This window comes from Strigops habroptila, chromosome 1, assembly GCF_004027225.2.
Source record: "Strigops habroptila isolate Jane chromosome 1, bStrHab1.2.pri, whole genome shotgun sequence".
Classification (NCBI taxonomy): domain Eukaryota; kingdom Metazoa; phylum Chordata; class Aves; order Psittaciformes; family Psittacidae; genus Strigops; species Strigops habroptila.
This window is the reverse complement of record NC_044277.2, coordinates 138,272,455-138,297,170: the sequence shown is the minus strand read 5'-3', so window position 1 is coordinate 138,297,170 and position 24,716 is coordinate 138,272,455. Positions and strand designations below refer to the sequence as shown.

The window sequence follows — 24,716 nt, the reverse complement described above, 5'->3', positions numbered from 1 at the left end:
GGTTTCTTGAGCATTATGAACTAAGAGTAAAGCTGAAAGTTGTGTTTCAGTAGAAGCAGCTTTTATATTTATAAAGCTGGCCTCTTGCCAATTGTATTTAGTATCTCTCTTCCCTAGAAAAAGCCTCCCAGATTTTTGCCAGTACCAGTTGTTTTTAGGGCTGTGAGAGAAACTCTATCAATGAAATTTTTCAAGGGGACAAAAAAAAAACCTAACTGTGAAAAAAAATCTCCCAAAACAGCCAAACCACTCCTGGGCCAACAGAAGGATTTGCATAAACGTACTATGATCAGCTAGATTAGGGATCTGACCTGGCTGAAAAATAATTTAGGCGTTTTCTCACAGGCATCATATCATTGGTCTGACTCATAATGTGGCTGTAGAGGTACTTGAGCTGGCACAGCAGAGCAGACAGTAAAGAATGACTGGGAGAAGCAGGACCAAAACAACATCTTGACTTACAATATTTTTCAAATGTACAGCCTGAACAACTTGCCACATATGAGGCCTTTTTGGCCTTTACAGTTTTGTATGTGTTCTGAGTCCTGGGGAAAAAAAGTAGGTATGAGTGACTCTTTGTGCTTAGGGATTAAGAAAATGACTTTGTGCTCTGAAGATGCTTATGCTTTGGATATTTAATGATTTAGTAATGAAGATTTTTGCTTGTTTTTGTTTAACGGAACAATAGGAGTAAAGAAACAATAGAGTAAACCTTTAAAAAAATGTCATTTGCTTTGTATTAATATGTGACATGGGTGAATTATAAATGAATTACTGTCAGGTTTTCATGTGTTCATGAAAGGATGTGTTCTAGAACTCTGTCTTATTACACTGCTAAAGGCCACAAATTATTTTTCAAGTTAATACATTTGACATCTCTAAGCAATAATGTATAATATTAGCACACATAAAAGCTTAAAGCTTTGTAAATTGAAGTACAAATCAGTTGTTGAATGTTAACTGGATGTCCATACCTTTACTTTCAAAACTGAAAAATAAAACCTCCAAAATGTGGAGTGTGACACATCTGCTTCTGCTTTAGACAGAGATACACTGAATATGTGCTGAAAAAAAGGAGTAAGTCAGGGAATTCTCTAAATTGTTGGTCCACAGTAGTGTAGCTGAGAGCTACACTGGTTTATTACTGGGATCTTATTTTTACACATTTCTCAGTGCTCATTAACATTTTGGATTGAGATAGACTACACAACTTTACTACTATTTGCATTGAAAAGTGTCCTTCCACATCAAGCCAGGCTTGTTTTTTTATAAAGATTTTAGTAAAAACATAAGAAAGCTATTATAATACAATGTGCTGTATCCTATGGTTATCAATAGCCTGTCACTGACCTCAGATTGGTTTTGTCTCTCTCTAGACTAAACTGTATGAATGTACAGGAACTTCCTGGGCAAAGACTAGAAATGCTTGGAGTCAAAAATGAAACTGTTGAGATTTTACTGATGATACACATCAAAGTTATCTCTTCTAGCTCTCTTCACCCATTTTAAAACTGCATTCCCATCTGCTGGCAAGAGGATTTATTACACAGAAAGATTGTAAACTGAATGTAGTAAATGTCTCCCCTACCCCCATACATTTCAAAAAATGGGGAATGATTAATTTTACTCTGTGTCAGCAGAGATTTAGGATGCCTGAAAGGTGTTTTCTATGAAGAAGAAATCATATATATATGATTTATATATATATACCCACATATAAAATATTTCACAAAAATATTTAACATAGTTTGTAATGAGAAAAATGTATACAATGTAGAAGACAATGTAATTTATTATAGAATTACTTGGCAATACACTTCAAAATAGAAAACCATGAAGGCAAAATTTTTAACTAGTTATTGAAAAACCCTCTTCTAGAGTCATCACTCAAAGGACAGACAGAATATCCCCAAAGGCTTGCGTTGAATTTTTCTTGAAGGTGAGAAATGCAAATAGTTTCAGCAATTTTCACAGAAACTCTTTATTCAAACTGTCAGTTTTGTGGTTCCTGTTTCTTTTTCCATTGCTTGTAGTGGTAATTATGAAGCTATAATACTGATTGTGTATCTGTAGCTTACAGCAAACTCTCCAGAAGAGCTGTGACAAGCAGCAACTCTTTCTATTTTTCTTTTTTACTCTTTTTACTTCTTTAGAATGATGCTAATGGTGAGCAGCATCTTCTTTTTTATCCCACCTATTTCCCTCCTTTATTTCCCCTTCCTCTTTCTGTGATTCAGAGAACTGATTATAGAGCAGATCTGTGTTTTATCATACTGGTATCCAAACACTCACAAATTATCCTGCAGTAGTTTTAGTAAAATGAAAACGGGCCAAATGGTTCACAGAAACTTAGAAATGGTGCCCAAATGCAAGCATACCCTTGATTTTTTTTATTCTTTGAACTGAAATTAGTGGTCTTGGCACTATTCTGAGAAAATAGACAGTCATTGAAACGAGAGATTCTAACTTGGTGTAAGGCAGGGGTTTTTTTCACCATTATAACATTATAATTCAAATTTAGAGCAGGGTGCCCAGAGAGGTTGTGTAGACTTTACCTGTGAAAGTTTTCCAGACACTACTGGATAAATTCCTAGTTAGCCTGGGCCAGAGGCTGGCAGTCTCATTTTCATAGTGAATGTGGCAGTTACAGGTACAAAGATGGTGTAAATCCCTTCCTCTACTTTGCTTTGATGAGTTCTGCCAGCAACTAAAAAGGCTGGCAAAAAATAAAAAGTACAAGCAAGTACTGTTTTAAAGATATCTTAACAAAGGTATCTGAATATCTGAAGAGCTGCAGAGACTCTTATAGTATTTGGGACAAAAAAAAAAAAAGGAAAAAAAAAAGGTTTATTAGCATATGGCAAATTGTCTACCATCTCTCCTACTGTCCTGCCTCCAACAGTGGCAGGAAGTCAATATCTGTAGGGAAGGGAGAATGGGATGAGCATATTTGATGCTTTGCTAGCATCTAACTATTTTCACCTTCGGTTACTTCCTGATCTAGATATGGTTTCTAGGCATGAGTGTTTGTATAACCACCACCAACTGCAGGAATCTCCATCAAACTTTAAATAATTAATTGGAGGAATGATAAAGACTAAAAGCAATAACTCTGTCATTGTTAAAATCTTCTGCAGTGGTTTATGCTGCTTATTTATTTACTCTTTCTTTACAGCCATCACCTCTTCTAGGAATTAGTCTTGAAGAATTACTCTTAATTAATCCATAAGTGTCTAGTTGAAGTCATGTCTTATTTGAAAATACTCCTCATCCTGTAGGTATGAAGACAAGCTGGTACACTGACATATACCAGCTTCTTCTTGCACCTGTCAGAAGCATTTGGTTTAACAGTGAACACTGTACCAAGACAACTCATGGATTTGTAGGGTTTTTATAGGATAAAATTCAGAGTCTGGTTCTACTCATTCTTTCTGGTCTTGACCAGACAGTGACAGTTTATACACAGTTGTCAGCTGAATTAGGTAAACCGTATGTGCTCCCACCACCCTCCTGTTTGTGGGTGGCAGTGAACAGGAACAGAACTGGGTACTTTCTCTGCTTGGCATCCCTCATACTTGAAGTTCTGTGCAGCTTGGGAGATCTTCACCGACTTTGTTCCATGTCAAGTCAGCTGGATAGTACTGACACTTTTTTAGAAGCTTTAGAAGCTCTAGAAAATTGATGCTTAAAACATGACACATTCAGAGAAATTTAGTCTTGCTTTTGCTATGGACATGTTTTTAGTGAGGGACTCTCCTACAGTTAACATAATGCTGCTGAAGTAAGCTTTTTCCACTTGAATATCTAATTTGGAAATGAGCAGTGATTTGTAAACATAGAGGAAAACTGTAGTGATTATCTTGAATATATTAGCTGCAAGAATTAAGTGACTAATTGCATAAGTATCTGTTTCCTCTTTTAATATTCAAGACTGTGAATATTGTATAGTGTCAGTACTGCAGCTTCACAGCATTATGATCAGCCCTTGGAACAATGGAAATGAAATTCTTTATCAGTTCTGAGTGTTTCTCCCTTTATGTATTTTATTTTGACACAATGCATTTTATGATGTGGACATCTGTTTGCTAAAAATTTAATTAGTGCCACTGTCTTATTTCAGACAATTGAGATCTTTTAACCTCAGAATTAGAGAAAGAATCCTGCCTTTACAAATAAACCAAAAAAAAGTCACACCAATGCTAAACCCTTGAATTAATTTTCAACTAATTGTACCTGAGACCAATTTTGTAGGGTTTTTATAGGATAAAATTCAGAGTCTGGTTCTACTCATTCTTTCTGGTCTTGACCAGACAGTGACAGTTTATACACAGTTGTCAGCTGAATTAGGTAAACCGTATGTGCTCCCCCCACCCTCCAGTTTGTGGGTGGCAGTGAACAGGAACAGAACTGGGTACTTTCTCTGCTTGGCATCCCTCAACAGTGTGGATCCAAAAGATGCAGCTCAACTGCAGAACTGTTTTGCTAGTCAACAAGTACTGTATGCCACCCACATTTCTATCTAGCATATGGTGAGGCAAGCCTGTAGAACATGGTGAGGGATTTCACTACATTTCTTGAAAGTAAATAAATAATATTTGAAAATTCTATTAAAAAAGCTAAATTACAGAGTTAATTATCCAGGAAAACATAGCATCATGTAAGTATTGCTTGTAAAACTTTCATGGTCATCTTAGACAAATATTACTTCAGTAATTTAAAGTACTTCTTCAGCATGAGACAGTATTTATTTAAGGTATGGGTCATCCTAATGCTCTAAATGTCAGAGACTTCTGACTAAACACAAGATCAAATAGTATTCTACTGCAAGTCCTTTTGATTTTTTTTTTTAAAGGATTAGATATGCATTTAGAACAAGAAGTCTTTCAGCATGAATAAGCAGACCAAATGACTTAATTGACTTGCAGCTATTATGCTTTTGTGTGAAACCATACTAAAACTACAACCCTGTCAGCACAGTGGAGTCTGCTTTGTACTGAGTCAGAACTGAAATTACTGCTGCCTTCCATTTGTTTTAAATGGATCTTTAAAAAGGATTTTTTTTATCATCATTCAGCTGGCTGTTGAGTGTCCATGTGGCATCCTCACAGGGAATGCATTACAGTAGTTTTAAGAGGATGCAAATAATATCATGAGTAAAATTTGTTTACTCACATTAATAGCAAAGTAATATTCATTAGCATTCTATATTTATAGGAATCTTATCCAAATTTTCCTATATTTTTTTATATATATACATATTCCTATATTTATAGGAATCTTATTCAAACCTGAATTGCATGAGGATCTAATCCATTTTATTGGACTACATCATTGTAAGCAAGTTCTGAATGCAGCAATTTATTTGTTTCCATTATGTCCAAAGACATTATAACATGAAATAAGTGGAAAAGACAAGTAAACAAAATATAAACCACTAGTGTTGTGGGAATAACTGTGGTAGAAGTGGAAAAGCTATTAATGGTACTTCTACTTAAAGAATTTGTCTGGTAAAGTAAACAAATGCATCCTTTTGAATGTAATTGTGTGCGTTCTGAAAATATGCTGTAGTGACCAACTAAATATTGGGTGGAGTGGTTTTTATTTTTGTAATAAGCCTACTTCTAGATGAATTAATTAAACACTTGTGTGCTGCATTGCTTTCTGTTCAGCCCTGAAGTTGTAAAGAGTGAGCTGTATGGAGAGAAGGCTGATGTCTGGGCTGCAGGATGCATCCTTTATCAGATGGCAACTCTGAACCCCCCATTTTACAGCACCAATATGCTCTCCTTGGCAACGAAGGTATTCAGATTTGCCAGATCAGCCTACCAGTTATTTTTGCATGTGTTCACTAGATCCATGAGAATTTATGTTTAAAGTTACAGATGCATAAACTGCTCTCTGGTCTGATGTGTGAATGAGCACAAGTGTTTATCATTGTATGAATTGCTATTTTGCCATTCTGATTGCAGAAATTGCTTGGAAATGTTAATGTATTCTTACCTCTTGGACTTGCATACTTTTATCATTGCATTTGGTGATAGAAGCTTTAGAAACATAAAATTCGTTGATGTGCTATAATATTGGATTTTCTATGGCATTGCGTATTACACCATAGGATGTGATCATACACAAAATTATTGTTTGTTTTAATGTTTCCCTTATTCACATATTGTACCCCTTATTCTACAGTTATTATGTACATTAACATGGATACCTGATTAGAAGTGACATTCTTCATTAGAAGATTTGTTCTAAGCCGTTTTGTAAGTTAGAGCTGATGATGTAATGCCCGTCATGTTGTTTCAAGGAACAATACTTATGGGATCTTCAAATAAATAATGGAATATTTTTCTTCAACTAACTGTAGATTATTTATTTTGCAGATAGTAGGGGCTGTGTATGAACCTGTGCCAGAAGGACTGTACTCTGAAAAAGTGTCATTTACCATTAAGAGGTAATTACTCATCTAGTTTTGTTTCAACATCCTGCCAAAAAGGTGTTTTGGTTTGTATAGTTCCAGTGGTGGTAATGTGACAATTTTCTGACTTCAGCAACTGCCACTGTTTGTCTCTGAATATTAAATATCTTCTGATTTAAAGAAGAATTGGGGTATCTCCTTACCCTGCTAATACCATATGCAATATAGTTGCATAGATGCGACTGGAAAACTCATGCCGGTATAGTCAGCATTTTTATCCAGCCAGCAAAGACTTTATACTTGGTACTGAAGTTTAACAATACCAGTGTTGTAGTTAATTCCCTACACATAAATCTCCAAAAAAAGCAGCATTTTGAGTCATTTTCAAGTGCAGTTTACAGTCAAGGAAGTAATCGTGTGCCCAACGACAGCCTGTTGCAATATATTATTTATAGATCATTGTATGATCACAGTGATAGTTCTGTGTGCTTATTTGATTGGTGGAAATATGTTTCCCAGTACCTTCTAATCTTGTTAGCAGTATAGCAGAGTTAAGAAAGCACAGATAATGCAGTAATGGAGGAAAATATGAGCCTGTATTTGTTCCACTCATCACATTTTTCTCTTAGTTATGATTACATCTTCCTGGTGATAATATAATGTGTAAGCCAAAGTATAGAGAGTGAATTGGTGCACTTCTGAGATTTAGCTCCCTTGATTTTTCCATTTTATAAAAACTCCACTTAACACAAAAATGCTTTTTCTTTCTCACTTAGATATTGAATTCCATCTCTAAAAAACACTTTACTGTACAAGACTGTAAAGTTTTTATGCTATGTTTTATTGTACAAAAAGGCTTCTGTTATTTAAAGTCCTTGAAGATGAAGGACAACAATAAAGAGGATAGGAGCTAATAGAACTAACACTTAATTAAGAGGTTCTGAAAATAATATTTTAAATACTTACAAATACTTGTAGTTAGAATTTGTCAGGCTAGTCAGGTATGACTGCTGTTTGGGAAATCCATCCCGACTGTTCCGAGTCGCCTTCTTGTTCTTTGTGTGCTTGGAAATTACATCCAGGGGAATTTGCTCTATTATTTCCCAGGGACTGAGGTGAAGCTGACTGGCTAGTAGCTTTCTGGATAATCTCTTTTGCTCTTCTTGGATATGCATGTGATATTAAACTTTTTCTGGTCTACAGGAACCTTTCTCTAATCCTTTCAGACATGATAGATAGTGGCATTGACCAGTTGCATCAGCACCCTCAAGCTCATCTCTTGTGATCCCATGGGCTTGTATATGTTCAATTGGCTTAAATGCTTTCTCACTATATTTTTTGTTGCGCGGTAATGCTTCATGCTCTTGGATTCCATGATTAGGTAGGCTCAGAGATCTGGGAACACTTAAGGCCAAAGCTTCCTGATGGAAATGGAAACAAAAAAGGGATTGAGCATCCCAGCCTTTTCCATGTCCCTTTTCACTAGCTTGCATAGTGGGTCCACATTTTCCTTAGCCTTTGTTTTTTTGTCAGTGTAATTACAGAAAGCTTTTCTTCTGCTTTCCACATTCATTGCTAGTTTCAACTGCATCTGAGCTTTGGCTTTCTTAACTCCACCTTTCAGGCAATATCTGCATATTCTTCCTGTGTAGATTGTCCCTGTTTCCTGCACACAGGATTGGGCTGTTCTTGTGCTTTGAGATATCCTGGAAGACTAGTTAGCTCTCCCAAGCTTTCCCTTTACTTTCCAAAGCAGTCTTCTGTGGCATTCTACAATGAAGATCCATGAACAGGCTGAATTCTGTTCTCCTGAAGTCCTGTGTCATAGCCATACAATCTGTCTTTCTCACTTCTCCCAGGATTTTGAACTCCACAGTTTGATGGTTGCTGTAGCTGCGGCTGCCCCACCTGGTTCTTCCTTGTTTGTGAGCAACAAGTCTGGCAGAGTGCCTTTGCTAGTTAGCTTCTAAATCTGCTGCACCAAGAAATTGTCATCAACAGATTTGAAAGTCTCCTGATTACTGCACTCAGCCATTTTATATCAAGGCAGTTTATAGGCCCCGATGAATATAAGTGCCTGCATGAAGCTTTTTCCGCCTGTCCAACAAAGGCTTCATTTACTTCGTCTTTGGACGATTTATAGCAAGCATCTACCACAATGTCACCACAATGTTCCTCAGGTCCTCTTGTCCTTACCCAGAAGATCTTGACTCCAAGCGACCAGGTTCTGGACTGCAGGTTGCATCCACCCTGACTTGAGCCTTTGCCCGTCCCTGGAAGAATCAAGAGGAACCCCACCTCAGCCCTCTACCCTTCACACTTGACCAACGCACTGTAGTAATGAATTCTCCTGTAAATACTTCTGACGGCACACTCAACTCCTTCACAGCTGCTTTGTCCAGCGGTACAATGCCTTGACCAGAACACAGTCCCCCCAAGGGAGGCCGGTGTCTCCCCCAGCGAGGGAAGAGGCACCACCCACACCCTAGTGTGTCTGGGAGTGCACAGCAGCAGCCCCTCAGCAGTTCTGTCTGGGTTGGTGACAAAGATAATTGTTCCAGCTGACACCAGATGCTGTACTCTGTGGTGTGTCAACACCAAGGCTGCACTGTCCCCTGCAGGCTTGAGCAGAGTGCTGGCCAGCATGACTTGGTAAATAGTGGAGGAATGCAGTGGTAGTAAGCAGTTTTTTAGGAAGAAGTAATTAGCTTTCATTAGAGAATGTTCTTTCAACCATAGGTGTTTGACTCCTGACGCAGAGGCACGTCCAGACATAGTGGAAGTTAGCTCACTGCTGTCTGATGTGATGATGAAATACCTGGATGTTTTATCCACCTCTCATGTCATGTTGGAGAAAAAACTGGATCGGGAGAGGAGACGAACCCAGAGGTACTTCATGGAGGCTAATCGAAATGCAGTAACCTATCACCATCAGCTTTCCATTTTAGCACAAGTAAGTACACATATTAGGCTTTCTTATCATTGTTTGTCATATCTGAGAAAATAAGGTACAATAAACCAGGCAATAGACAAAAATTAAAAGACTCATCCTCTTAGAACATTTTTCCATACAGGCTCTTTGATTTATTTTGACAAGGCATTCATTCATTTTTTGTGGACATGCTTATGAAGGAAAAATAACAGTGTCTTGAAAACCGGTATCATTCCATGTTGGAAAATGGCATTGTTATGGAGGTATTTGCAGTTTTGATAGAATCTCATAACATTTAATTATTACTGCACACTTGTGAATGGTTTGTGAATAGGAGAAAATGCACTTGGCCGGGGTGGAAAAGATGGGTCATCTTGTGTATGATTCACAAACAATGACACCTAGAAAATAGAACCTACACAAATACAATTTTTAATTACAGATTTCTAAATAAAGAACAGTGATGCTGATAAGGCTTTTGCACATGCTTTCTTACTGTCTGATACAGTTCTGCAGAGATACTTAAAATTCTTCCATTTTCTTTAGGCTGTGTTTTAAGCACTCTTCATGAAGGACATCAGTATTTTACGTAATGAACCAAACTTGTACATGTTCTCAGAGAATTTACTTAAAAAAATAAATGGACAATGTTTTTGAGTAGTAAAAGCTCACTGTGAAAATTATCATTATGGTAATTGTGAAGCAAACTTACACAGCTACTCTTGTATGTTCAGCTGTTGTACCTCTCTTGGATTCCTTTCATCAGGGCTGAGAAGTTTGCACTGAAGAACCTCTGTGTAGGAAAAAGGTTTTCAGTAACACCTGATCCAAAACTTGTGGATTTGGGTTTTTTTAATGTGCTCTTTGTCTTCACCTTCCTGGCCAAGCATAAGACTTGTAGATTTTTTTTTTTTTTTTCAGTAGTTTTTTGACCTTTCAGCTGAAGATCATTATTTGTATTATACCCTTTTTTTTCCAATTAAAAGTATGCCAAAAACTTCCAGGAAAACCTTAACAAGCCACTGTCATTTGAAATGCAAGAGGTACTGAAATAGGAGAAAGAAACAGAGTAGGGTCTCGAGGGCAAGACTTATGAGGAGTGGCTGAGGTCACTTGGCTTGTTCAGATTGGAGGAGACAAGGCTGAAGGGTGACCTCATTACTGAGGGGTGACCTCATCACGGTCCACACCTTCCTACAGAGGAGAAGGTGCTGATCTCCTCTCTCTGGTGACCTGCAATAGGATACAAAGGAATGAAATGGAGCTGAATCAGGGGAAGTTCAGATTGGGCATTAGGAAAAGGTTCTTCACTGAAAAGGTCACTGGAACAGGCTCCCCAGGGAAGTGATTATGGCACCAAGCCTGTCAGAATTCAAGGAGTGTCTGGAGCATGCTCTTAGTCATATGGCTTGGTTTTAGATGATCACACAAGGGGCACAGAGCAGAGAGTTGGACTTGGTGATCCTTGTGAACCCCTTCCAACTTGACGTATCCTACGATTTATAACTTAAAACAGTATAAGCAATTATTTTCCATGGTTTTTTGAGTTCTTTTACCCTACACATTTGGAGGATTGTTGCATGACATTATTTTTTCACATCTTGATATAGTCCTTCTCTTGCTGTGACGAAATTTGAAAAAAACTAACCTGTGGATGAAAAGCTGCTCAATTTGGGATTTCAATGTAGCTATCCTATCTTTGAGAGAGGAGTTCCCTGTCGAGACGCTTGTAAGGTATAATAGATCTAGTAGTTTTACATTGAAGTTAGAGTACTAGTGTGGGATTGAGTGTGCTCTCAGCAAATTTGCAGATGACATGAACCTGAGTGGTGCAGTTGATACAGCCGAGGGATGGGATGCCATCCAGAGAGACTTGGACAGGCTTGAGGAGTGGGCCCAGTGAATCTCATGAGGTTGAATAGGGCCAAGTACAAGGTCCTGCATCTGGGTTGGGGCACCCCCCAGTATCAATAGAGGCTGGGGGATGAAAGAATTGGGAGTACCCCAGAGGAGAAGGACTTGAGGGTACTGGTGGATGAAAGATTGGACGTGAGCCAGCAATGTGGTTTTGCAGCCCAGGAGACCAGTTGTATCTTGGGCTGCATCCAGAGGAGTGTGACCAATAGGTCAAGGGAGGTGCTTCTGCCCCTCTGTGCTGCTCTGATAAGACCCCACCTGGAGTCCTCAGTACAGGAAAGACATGGACCTGTTGGAGTGGGTCCAGAGGAGGGCCACAAAAATGATCAGAGGGATGGAACATCTCTCCTACGAGGAAAGGCTGAGAGAATTGGGGTTGTTCAGCCTGGAGAAGACTTTGGGGATACCTTATTGCAGCCTTTCAGTTCTTAAAAGGATCCTATAGGAAAGACGAGGAGAGACTTTTTAGCAGGGTCTGTTGTGATAGGATAACGGGTGATGGTTTTAACCTATAAGAGGGGAAATTTAGGCTGGATGTGAGGAGAACATTCTTTACCATGAGGGTGGTAAAATACTGGCACAGGTTGTCCAGAGAGGTGGTGGATGCTCCATCCCTGGAGACATTCAAGGCCAGACTGGATGTGGCTAAGGGCACCTAGAGGAAGATGTCTAGTTGAAGATGTCCCTGATCATTGCATATGGGTTGGACTAGATGAGCTTTGACGATCCCTTCTAACCCAAACTATTCTATGATTCTTCTTCTGTTTTGTATGAATACTTGGAAAATACACTCATCTACAAAATGGGAAAGAAAATACATCTGTATTTTGGGGGATGATGGCTAATCTTCGCAAGGAAGTGATACTGTAATTCTAGTTCCACTTCAATGGGCCTGATTCTGGATCTGGCAAAGATTCAGAACACTGCAGAAGCTTAGGGGAGTATAGCTCGGTAATGAGAAGTGGGAAAACTTATCATGTGTCCTTGCTGTAAGTAAGAGAGAATAAATCAGTCTAGGATCTTTTGAATTTCAGAGGAGTGCTACAGGGCTTAGAAACAGAAGGAGCCTTGTTGTTTCTCTGTCCCTGATATTGTAGGAAAATGTAATGAAGTTGGAGGACTTCTATAAAGAGAGTAATTATTCCTGAAAAGTTAGGCTTTTGAATTAATAAAAATGAAAAAAAAGAAACAAAAAAGACAATAATCTGAATAAAAGTGCTAGGAAGAATTTCAAGCAGCTGGTCCTGAAATGAAAACTCTGTGAGGTATGGACAATCTAATTCATCTTAGTCAAGGCCCCAGCTATTCCACAGCCAAGTAATTTGTCATTTTTCCATGGTGTCAGAGAATTCAGTGTTTCAGTCAGATAGTTCAGTATTTTGTTGAAGCCAGCTACCATATACTTTGTTTTCTCTCTACTAAAATGTACTTATGGCCTCCTTTTTCATCCCAGTTGTGTCATATTGTGAATGTTCCTGAAATAAGAAGCATACTCTCTGTCCTGGTTTATGGAATTAAGCAACAGAGATCTTTCGGAGCCAGAATTCAATCTGTTTTAGAAGTAGTTTAAGGCCAGTATGGAAGCAGATAAGTAGGCAATTGAAAGGCAGGTCAGTAGATAATGCTGGAGAAGGTTAGTTACCTTGGCTGGCAAGTACAGCATAAAAAGTTGAGTTTGCAAGCCAAATCTGGGTCTCGAAACAGCAGTTGATTTAACTAATAATGAAAGTATCTTTCTGATCTTTTCCTTTAAAGAGATGAGACAGCAGCCAAATAATAATTTGATTGCTTTTTACAGTATATAGATTTGAAAAATTTAGACATTATTTTGGCTGTTTGCAAAAAGTTGAAGGCAAGTCACTCATTACTTTGGAAGTATGTGTTTAATTATGGGCATCATCCATTATTGTTTCGTTTACTGCATATATCCTGAGCTGGTTTTAACTTAGAAATAATCCTTAGAATCCCTTGATAAGCCAGTGTGCTCAGATACTGTTTGACATAAATAGAATAACTTATTTCTCATTGCCAGATTTTTTAATGTAAATTATCAATATACCTAAAACAATATAGTACGATGAATATTGAGATCTGTCCTATATTTTGAATGTGGGAGATAAAACTGTAAGCTCTATAGTCGGAATCTGTCAGTTAAAAATATATAACAAAATATGAGCCATTTGTACCTCCTGCTACTCTCAGAGAATATATTAAAATTAGGCAGACATGATAGACTACCTGGCTGATCAGAGTAACTTCACTGTCTCAGTTTCTGGAGTTCTGCTCTGTGCATATGGCACACATGTTCCATCACATTCTTTCTCTATACCAGTTTTTCTAGTACTGTGTTCTTTAGAAATTAAAACTTATTTTAATTTTTATTAATAATGTCACTAGAATACACATCTTATTTTTAAATACATACATTCAAATGAAATTCCAAATTATGCAGAGTAGTGGGAGACTGAGATGTTTAGATAATGGAAAGGTGGGTATAACTTTTGTTTCTGAGCGTATTGTGATCTATGGAGTGGCTCCATGTTCAGTGTTTGTCAGGGCTAATAGGGTGTCAGAAGTTAGTGTTTAGTCTGAGCTTGTCCATTTAGGTCACCATTAGCTGAGTGCTTTGCCCTAATCTTTAAATGCACAAGAATGCTTTACAGCAAGACTCCTCTCTGAATTTTCCTTTTTTCACACTTGAACTGGTAAGTCTTCCCCTAACCCAACATGCAAAAGAGCATGGCATATAGACCCAAGGTGAGTGATATTCCATCTAGATAGGACTTTCAGCTGCAGGCCAACACTAGTCCTCCCAGACCTAGATCTGCAGGTAGCAAGGTATTGTGCTTTTGGTAGACTAGGATGCTACACCTAGGAGATAGATACACTCTGATAATTTCTTTCAGACAGCTTGGGTACAGCCTATGCTAACAAGCCTGCCTGGCTCTTTCTTACAGAACAGTTCAACTATTTTTTGGCAGGAAATAATGAAAGAAGCAGTATAGCTGTTTTCAGACAGAACTACGTCTGAGAAAAGAAAGCTCAGGGGAGACCTTATTGCTCTCTTACAACTACCTGAGCTAAACAAGGGATCGATATCTTTTTTTTTCAGAGATACTTTGACTCAGTCATAAGGAAAGATGAATTCTGGAAAAAAATTTTACTTGGTTCATAGTTTAAACATTTTTTGCACAGGGACCCTTTTCCGCTTAAGTTTCCTTTTGAACTGTGTTTTTTTAAATACTAGAAGGCAGAGTTTATTTCCACAAAGCTGGCAAAAAACCTGACACATGGGGAAACCGAGGCACTAATTATTACAAAAATGTGAACATAAACTGGATCAACTGATAAAGCCTCCAGAAAGATTTGTAAAATACTGTACTCTAGAATCATGTGTAGGTACAAGCACAGTTCAAATGAATATGTATCACCCTAAGTCATGTTTCAATGTTTGTGATGTTTGGAATATTCCATTGTTTCACAGATTTCTTAAAAACATAACTATCTGTCTTTCTGCTTATCTGAAAGATGTCTCAGACTTTGAGACATATGGAAATGGTTGTTTTAGTGTGTTGGAGAATACTTTCTCTGTGCTTTTCTCACAAAATAATGTTTTTTAAATGCTTATGTAGGTCATGGTCCCACTCCAATGCTGAGAAGAAGTGGCATTGAACTTGCATCCCAGCCTTCTTCAATCAGAGTACTTTTGTTCTTCTAAATCAGTCAGGTGTCCTGAGAAACAACAGTATATAATATCACTTTTGCAAATTATTAGCTATTAGGTAGGTCAAAATATGTCAGAGTAAATGTATTTATTACTCTCAGATTTATAATGAAATACTATAGTTCTCTATGTTCAGATATTATGTAAAAGGACCAGATTGTATGTATAGGCAGGTTATAGCTTTACAGTTTATATAACTGCTTTAAGTCTTTAGGATACATTTCACTGATCTCTGAACAGCTTCTATAACAGGTCTGACAATTATTTTTATCATGATGTCTACAGAATTCAGTTCACGCATTTCAGACTGGCTTCCTTTCCTCATGTGGCACCTTACTGCTGACACCAACTGGTAACAGTAGTCTTTTTGATCTCTTCCCCCCTGCCTTAGCTCCACCTGATTTACAAGTTGTCAACAATCAATCTTTTTTATGTGAGGTTCAGTATTGACAATGTTGAAAGGAGATTTAAGTTTGAAATATCCATGCAGTTTAACCCTTTTCTTGCTTTACTTTATTTTCTTTGACGTAGAACAGGTGAGTTGGTTCTCTTCGGTAACTGTGCACTGACTGTTCAGAGTACAACTAGCGTGCTCATGTGCCATGACTAAACTGCTTTCTTTAAGTGAGTTTGAGAGCCATACTTCGTGGTTGCCATGCTGTGCTATACTGCAGTCACTGGTATAGTGGTATCTTGGACGTAAGCTCAGTTCAGTACTTAAGTATAAAATGACCCTTTCCCACCCAAATTTAAAGAGAAAATCTTAACGGGCCACATCTTACAAGTTAAGCTATAGTTTTGGGAATAAAACAAAAGATGGGGAAGTATTTTAAGCAGACCGTTAAGGAGGCAGTGATATAGTCAGTGCTCAGGGGTGCAGCTAGGTTTCTGAAAGAGGAAAGATTTCTAGTGTGTCCCAGTAAAGTCAAAACACTTCATAGGAAAAACTTTGGAAGAACATTGTCTTAGATACAGGCCAAATTGTGTTTGACGCACTTGGTAGGCATAGAAGCATTTGGGAATGTATTATCTCCTGAAATTACTTCAATATTAAACATACCAATTCATTTAATCTGATATATTTATGTAATTTAGCTCTTGTTCTCCTTTATTTTGCTCTGATAAGAGTAAAAAGGAACATGAATTTACTTATGCGCAATATAAATAGTATGAGAAGACTTGGAACAATATGTAAAGAGATCATAAAGACAGTCTGCCTTCAAAATATGTTGCATTAAAATAGAAGCAATAATAAGGGTGAAGGATCTCTCTTTTTTTCCAGAAAAGCTATAAATACTGACAGCGGCAGAGGCAGAATTTTATACTCAGTAATGAACTTTGTGCTGCAGACAAGATTCAGTACTTAAATATTACAGACGATTTATATTCTGTGTTTTGATTTTCTTAGCTCTGCTTTGGTAATGCCAGTCTGCATTTGGTCAGTTCAGAGTTGGGGGGTCTTTTTGGTATCACATCATGTCAAGTCCACTTCATATTTTACTACCGACAGTTGTGCAGGTTTTGCACTGTCCAGAACTGGTCTGCTGTTTATTATCTAAGCTGGAAGAGAGTAAATCTCCTATTGCTTGTATCTGGGAACCTATTATCTTTGTCCAGTCTTTTATTTTTTGTGTTGTTCAGTATTTCTTTCTGGTCTGGCATTTGTTTCATATTTTTTTCTACTTTCAGTTGTTGTTATGGAAAGACCTTCATCAAGAACAAATATGCCTTTTATGTAAAGGCTAGAAATAATTTTTTTAGATTAAGACTTTGAAAGTTTTGCTTTAAATTTAGAATCGGTGGCTGAACCAGATAACACATAGTCCTGGACTAGCAGCTGAGTGGGGGAAAAAAAGTGCATTTTTATGTGGTGCATACACAAGTGAAACTTTCATTTGCAGGTTTTCTAATGAGTGCTGGATAAGGACAGTACATAACATTATTTCCTTTTTGTTTGTCAGAAAAATTGCAAGAAGTTGAATCTTCATAGCAGCAGCAGTGGACCAGCCTGTTGCAAAAGTGAGTTTTCAGAAAACACTGATCTCCCAGGTGAAAGTTGTCAGTCTGCACATGGAAAAGATGAGGAAAGAACATATGAAGAAATCCTGGTAGAAGATCACAGCACTTCAGAGAACTCTGAGAAAGGTAGTCAATTGCAGGAGCATCAGGAGTTCTATTATCCTGGTCAGAGTTAGGTTAAAAGATTCTTTGCTTTCATGTTTATGTGCAGATATGTTCGCTAAATTAGTTGATGAGCTGGACATACTGGACAACTCAAGCAGCTCCAGTTCAAACTATTTGCAAGAGTCTGCTATTGGTAAGATTCCTTCAGAATGAAGCATACACTACTTTCTAACAGCAAAGTAGTTGTTTATTCCAAGATATTAGGATATTTCATAATTTAATGCAAGTTCATGATCTGTTGTCCATCCTAAGGAAAGAAAAATAAAGTAACTGTGCCTCTATGCCAGCCATTTTGAGTATAATACATTTTGCATCACAAGGTCTTTGTGTAGCTTGTCCCCATATTTTGCAGTAATGGCTATGAAAACTGGAATATCGTTGGGCAACTTGACAAAGAAAGTGTTTTTAAATATGAAGGATAACTACTGTTGATAAGAGTATAAAACTTTTGTCTCGGTAACAATAATGTTATTCATATGAATAAATGGAGTGTGCTATTAGAGACTGTACAAAAGAAAATTGAAAGAGGCAAGCTTTAGCTGTCTAGATGAATTGACTGAATGGAATTGAAGGAATGCTTAATGATTAGATTCAAATTAGGAAGGGATTATGTGACAAAACACATTGTTAATTCTGCTTGTAGTTATTTATGATAATCAGGTAGGAAAGCACTAGCTGTCTTTGGTGTTATCTTAAGTAAAAAGTCTTTGGATTTTATTTTATATATATATATATATAAAAAAAATAAAAAAAGAGATCTGAAACATCTGTAACTATCAAATCATTTATTTGCCCTGCACCAATGGCTAGACATTTCAATTAAAACCAGTTATCTTAAGTAAAAGGTTTTTGGATTTTATTATAAGTATATATATATATAAAAAAAGAGATGTGAAACATCTGTAACCACTATGAACTACCTGCTAAATTATGAGCTATTGTGATCTACCTATTAAACAGGACAAGATTCTGGTTAGAGAAAATCAAAGAGCATTTAAAGGAAAAAAAGAAAAGGATTGATATTAGAGCTGAGCAAAATTTGAGATTTCCATTCATCCTATGAAGTTCTGACAGAAAATCTGTGGGTGATCTAAACTGTACTTTTAAAAAGGGAAAGCAACGCAGTTGTCTGAAGATTAACAAATGTCATCGTTGCAAGATCCCAGGCTACAAAAAACTAAGAATAATAGTACTTTATGTCTTTGTAGTCCTATTTGCTAGCTGAATTTCCTTTAGATTTTCGTCAGGTACTGGTCAAATATGACTGGTTTTAATTGAAATGTCTAGCCATTAGTGCAGGGCAAAGAAATGTTTTCATAATTCTACCTAATATCCATTAATATGGTTTGCCTGCCACTCTAACGACTGGAGGACCTGTGGCTAACCAGCCCGGAGTTCATTATCAAAGTTTTCTTTAAAAAAAGAAGTGCCTTTTCTTTGTTACTTTCTTGTGCTAAGAGAGTAACAAGAGAAGGTTACATGGTTCAGAGAAACCTAGTCTGACTGTGGGAGGGGGCTACATAGAAGGAACCCCTTGAGGAAAAGCAGCCTGTGGAGGCAATGTTCTATTTTGTGTTTATACTGAAGAATAACATATTGCGCATCTCCCAGAAATGTAGTTCTTTGTGGGCTAGTTCAGCATTGTACACAGACATTTGAGATCTTTGTGTAGTTTGTACCTTGCCAAACTCAAAGCGTTATTGTTAATGATTTCCTTGTTGTTAATTTATCTTTGTTAAGATTTGGACATTAACAAAATATTGACTTCTCCTAATATTTAAATATTTTTGTACCATATTTCCATTGATTTAATGAAATACTTTAAGTGGAAAGACCCAGTCAGTTCGTATTGTTCCCAGTAACTTCAATCAGCATTTCTATAAGTCATTGTCTATGTTCCTTCCAGCATAGAGTTAAATTGTTATATAGATATTTCAGGAATGCTTTTTCAGAAAAAATAATTTTGTAGTTATACATTCTTAGATCACCTGCAGTTTCTACTTAATGTTGAAGTGTTGTAGATCAGTTGTAATTAATGCTGGCAGATTTTTCTTCTTTTCAGGTAAAAAGAAAAGATAGCTTTAAAAAAATATTCAGGATACTTGGGTATTGCTTGGGTTATGCTCCATTCATTGCTAATACGTGGCTAATTGTTTGAATTATTAGCCATGATTTCGTCAAACGTGTCAGCATTACAGGGGAAAATGAGACCAACTTTCATCTAGCTAACTTGGGAACTGCTAACATGAAAAAGTGTTTCAATTATGGGTTTATTGATCAGGGTCTTGAAAGTGTTTGTCTAATTATGCTGCCATCACATCACTTACAGAGAAAATATGATCTGCAAATGGAGAAAAATATCACTCTAATTTAAAAGTGGAATGGTATTTTGTAAAAAGGTGCAATACGCTGATTTCAGTGGCTTAGAAGCTGGTATGCATGTGATACATGTTATGTATGCTGGTATACAATAGCGGTTAGCTATTTTTATATTCCACTAATTGTCATAATATTTTTAATAATTTTACATACCCTGTGTTTTTCAGTTATGCTTTAAGAAAAGGATTATTGTTCTTATTCTAGATAATGTATTTCTGCAGAACCAGCTTCTTGAACAGATCTACCCATTGCCAAATGCAGAGTATATAGATTCTGGGATAGTCGTTTGTGGCACTTATTCTGCACATTTCAGAAACACAGAGGTGGTAGTGAGAGATACATTTTTTTTTTTTCCCCTGAAGTCCTTACACTTTGAAATGATAAAGACTGAGACAGGATAACGACATAATGACTCAAAAAGTGATGGGACTAAACCAGTTTATTAGTTGTATTTTTTTCTTATTTTGAAATTTAGAATGTTCCCAATTTTACTTTATCTTAGTCAAATTTAAGAGATTTCTACTTGGTTTTGATTTACAACTGTACCTGCATTTCTGCTGGTAAAACCAAATAGAAGGAAAATATGTGGTATTTCTTAATGTATGATAGTCCAGTAAAACCAGTACGTCAGTTGAGTGTGAAAGAGTTTAAAAGTTTACTCTATGTCTGGTAATACTTTTTGGAAAGTATTTCTTCTTTCCTTGAATCATTTATACTGCACTCAGGACAATCCCAAAGTATATTGAAAGACTAGCTGTGTGTAAAATATGCCATTAGAAAGCCCTGGTCCCTAGGGTTTTATATACTTGCCCTCTCACCTTCCTCACAATGAGAAGGTAAGCATACCTTAGACCCCTTTCAGAACTGCTCAGCTACTAGCTTTTCATGAGGCTAAGAAATCTCAATGCACAGTCCTGTAGTTGTGCTGTATCTCATATTTTCTGTTACCTCATAATTTAATATACATTTCCAGTATTTGGAGGAATCTCAGAATTTATCTAGCTGTTAACCAGTAAGCAAAGATGTAGAGATTCAGGACTCCTTTCCTTTCAAAAATTTCTGCAATGCAGTAGTATTCAGACTTGCCATGTAAGAAAGAAAGCGCATGTAATAAACAGATCTGTCAGAAGAATATTCTAGTGATGTATCCCCAGAAGGATCTCTTATATCTCTTTAAGCTTTTAGAAAAATGACTTGTTAACATAAGTGCCAGGACTGGAGTTTTGTGCAGGTAATGCTCAAAGCAGTCAAAAGTATCTAGCTGAATAAATGGGATTTCTGGAACAAGGATACTCTTAATGATTTGGCTCTGAGTTCAGGTCCTCACTAAGCTCCAAATGTAACTATTTTTGCGGATAACAACAAACACAGCAGGAAATAAATACCCATTCAGTAATGTCACTTGCTGACTGGAGCTGATAGCTTCATTCAAAATCTGAGTTTAACTGCAGGCAGTTACCTTATGTCACAAGTTCTGTGATCACAGAGCCTTTTTTTTTTAATTCAGAAGAGTTGTATTCTTTGATGGATTTTATGATGTGAGAAGATATTTCTTCTTTATATAAGACTTTTATATAGTTTGGTAAGTCTTAGGGGTAAGATTGTTTCACATCTGCTATATATGAGCCGTGGTTTAACCCCAACTGGCAACTAAGTACTGCACAGCCACTTGCTTAGTGCACCTCCCCTCTGCCCTGTGGGGTGGGGAGGAGAACCAGAAAAAGGTAAAACCCATGGATTTAGTTAAGATCAGTTTAATAATTGAAAAAAAGTAAAATATATTTATAGTAGTAATGATAATAATAATAGTAATGAAAAGGGAGATAACAAAAAGAGAGAGACAGGAATAAAACTCAAGAAAAACAACTGATGGCGAATACTATTGCTCATCATTGACTGATACCCAGCCCAACCTGAGCAGTGGTTGACCCCTCCTCATCAAATCTCCACAGTTTATATACAGAGCATCACCTTCTATGGTATGGAATATCTCTTTGGCTAGGTGTCCTGTCTCTGCTCACTCCTAGCTTTTTGTGCCCGACCTCACTGGCAGAACATGGGAAACTTAAAAGCCCTTGATCAGGGTAAGTGCTTTTAGCAACAACTAAAACATTGGTGTATTATAAACATTATTCTCATACTAAATCCAAAACATAACACTGTGACAGCTACTAGGAGGAAAATTAACTCTACCCCAGCCAAGACCAGGACAATAAGGTTCTTTAGGTTATGAGGGGAAAGCTTAGGAAATTTGTTGAAAACAGTTATTGCATCAAGAAATCTATTTTGTGCAATGGGCTGTCTGTAAAGAATTTTTGAGATCTTATAGTGCTTTATAGGCTTGTTTTTCCCATTTTGACTTTCATGCAGATTTCTCTTGAGACCTCAGGCTGATGGCACCCTCTTTCGAGATATTTATATGCAACAATGAGATCCCCTCTCAATCTGCTCTTCTCTAGACTAAACAGGCCTAGCTCCCACAATCTCTCTTTATAGGAGAGATGCTCCAGACCCCTGATCATCTTTGTATTTTCCTAACTTAAGCATGTGAATCAAAAAAAACTGCATCTCTGCCATGTACACTGAATGATGAAATAGATTCTTTGGTGTGAAATATTGTGCACTTGTAAATACACTTATGAGGTGGCAGATTAGCAAGTCAAATGTGGTGAGTCATCAAACTGATCAAGAAAATTTGGATATGGCCCCTTGACTGGCAGAGAGACCCTTTATTTGAAACAACCAAAAGGTATAGTATTTCAAATCCAATTTTGTATAAGAATACTTGGAAAGGAAGGCTGTTTCTAAAACACTAGCAAACACCTGTGTTCAAACTTGACTTTCTAGCCAAGTGGCTTCTGTTACAGATTTTCTTGCATATATTCCCATAATAATTTATAGTCTTTGTTATAGCAAAGTGTCTGAGGTTGAAACTCAAAATCCTTAAAATCCTACCGCAAGCAACATTATTCAGGTTCAGTGAGAGCTTCTACTTTTGTATTTGTATTACTGTGCATCCTAAGCAGGTAAAATATCTGTTCCTTGAATAGGCACAGTCAGATTTTTTCATTTCCAAAGGCCTTCCAATATTAAAGTTATTTGAAGCATCCTTGCTTCTATAAGGGCCTAGTTTATTTGCTATTATCTAAATCAACCACTCTTATCAAACCTTCTTCTTTTGGGCTAACTGCTACAGAGTTTTAAAATCTGTTTTGCTAATCAAAGCATTAGCACAGAATAAAATACTGTTTCTTTTTCTTTCGTTCTCTTAATCTGTGTGTCTTCTTTTTAGGGAGACAGATTTTGTCTAAAGATGTGTCATTTCATTTGGTTTTAAAGTGAATTTTGTGTGACAGATGCAAGCCTCCTCCAGGATTTTGTTTTTTTTTTTTAATTCAGAGGATCTCAGAGAAATAGAAAAAAATAGAGGACAATATTGCAGAGCATGACAGAAAGTATGTTTGAACACACAAAAAAAGATTTAGGATTCTCAGAAACGTATCTGCTTTCTGAAAGTCCTCTACTGTTGCTCTAGAATTAATTTAACATTGTTGGTAACAAGACCAACAATGGGAAAACTAGCGTAAGTTCGGCATAAAATCTTTCCTTTTTCTTAGCTACTGTTTGATTAGCTGCCTCTGTTCATGTTTTATTATAATGCTTGTGATGTTAGTAGTGTGGAAAAAAACATCTCAGGTAGACAAAGGTGCAGGCATTATATTAAAATGCATTATTTGTATGGGAAAACTGTTGTAGAATTTTCTAATTTACTACACAGACCTTCAGTTATCTGAAATATCTTTTGATTTTAACATATACTTACTCCTCATTCAAAATGAGATACCATTTGTAGGAGAGAATGTTCTCACATGTCAAAATTATCATCAAAGGAATGGATTTACAGGAATGTTTTAAGACAAATGCTTAAGACAAATAGTTGTTTTAAGACAATGCTTTTGAGGTGCATAAATAACAAATATCATCAAACGTTACCCCTCCCTCTTTACATTTCTTGGCACTATGCAATAAATGACAAAGTTGTTTGGGTTCAGTTTTGTTGCTGATTAAATGTTTGACCAATAAGTGGTCAAACGCCTGCCTTCAAGGTTTTAAAATCAGTGGGATTATTTAAGAACTAAGATATTGCATTTGTAGTAGTTTGAATAGTTAGCTAACAGAATGGTGGCAATAAAACTCTGGTACAACAAGGTTTAGACATCCCACCAAAGGTCTTCTGAGAAAGTGAGTAAATAATCTAGCTTTTTATCTAGACTAGAGACAATATTGTGGCTCTATAGTGGTAGCAGTATCTGTAGTAATTTAAAGCAAATCCAGGTACATCTTCTGTGGATATCTAGTCAGAGTGTGTTTTTTGTTTCTGTGAAATTCTGAAAGTATTTGTTAAATTACTATGTGGGGCTGAGACTTTAGTTATGATGCAAGCAAATCTTTGATATATCAAGCAGCAATTCCATAGTCAAATAAGGGTTTGGAGTTAGTTTAACACTGCTTTTTAAAAGTCATTTTGATACCACATCTGGGAAATAGAACATATAAACATGTATGCATATATTTTTTCTAAGGCAGGGATATTATTTATGCATTTGTTTCAGGTATAATTAAACGAAGTTTTAGTGCTTCTGAAAGACAACCTCAGATTAGGTAGGTACAATTTATGATTTTAATATAGATTGTATGATTTATCATTGTTATGATCAATTCCAGTTGGTCATTTCACAGTGGAATGGTTGTGTGATTGAATTCATGAAACATTTCTTTATTATCATTACAATTTCATTTTATCTCAGCCTATGACACTCAATCTACCTGAGGATATTGTTACTGTTACTCACAGAAGCTTTATGTGAGTAATTTAAGGGCTGACATTAAACTGATAAATAGTTTTAAAAGTGGACCTTGCTACATCAGCTTAAACTGACATTAGTTGGTTATCTAAATTCTGGATTTGCATTTTTAAGATGCTGTTTTTCTATAGAAAAATATGTTTGTACATTTGATAGCATTGAGTAATATCTTGTCCCTTTGAACTCCTCTAGGTCTTCTGTGTAAATGTAGATATAGCCATTGTTTGAATTCTGGGGTTCTAATTTCTTTCAAAAAGGCAAGAAACTGAAACAGAATATGGCATGGACACCCCATTC

General features: G+C 36.7%; 1 protein-coding gene across 9 annotated transcripts in view; it reads left to right on the top strand.

Moving 5' to 3' along the window:
• NEK10 (NIMA related kinase 10) overlaps nucleotides 1-24,716 on the top strand; it is a 96,947-nt gene that overhangs the window by 46,541 nt on the left and 25,690 nt on the right. For 5 of the 9 annotated variants that reach the window (XM_030512343.1, XM_030512378.1, XM_030512353.1 and 2 more), the window contains 6 exons: nucleotides 5,670-5,799; nucleotides 6,384-6,454; nucleotides 9,158-9,371; nucleotides 16,953-17,136; nucleotides 17,222-17,308; nucleotides 24,168-24,216. In XM_030512343.1, coding sequence (XP_030368203.1) covers nucleotides 5,670-5,799; nucleotides 6,384-6,454; nucleotides 9,158-9,371; nucleotides 16,953-17,136; nucleotides 17,222-17,308; nucleotides 24,168-24,216 — 735 coding nt within the window. Of the gene's footprint in view, nucleotides 1-5,669; nucleotides 5,800-6,383; nucleotides 6,455-9,157; nucleotides 9,372-16,952; nucleotides 17,137-17,221; nucleotides 17,367-24,167; nucleotides 24,217-24,716 lie in introns of those variants that run through there. The other 4 variants (XM_030512371.1, XM_030512363.1, XM_030512411.1 and 1 more) reach the window with 4 other exon arrangements.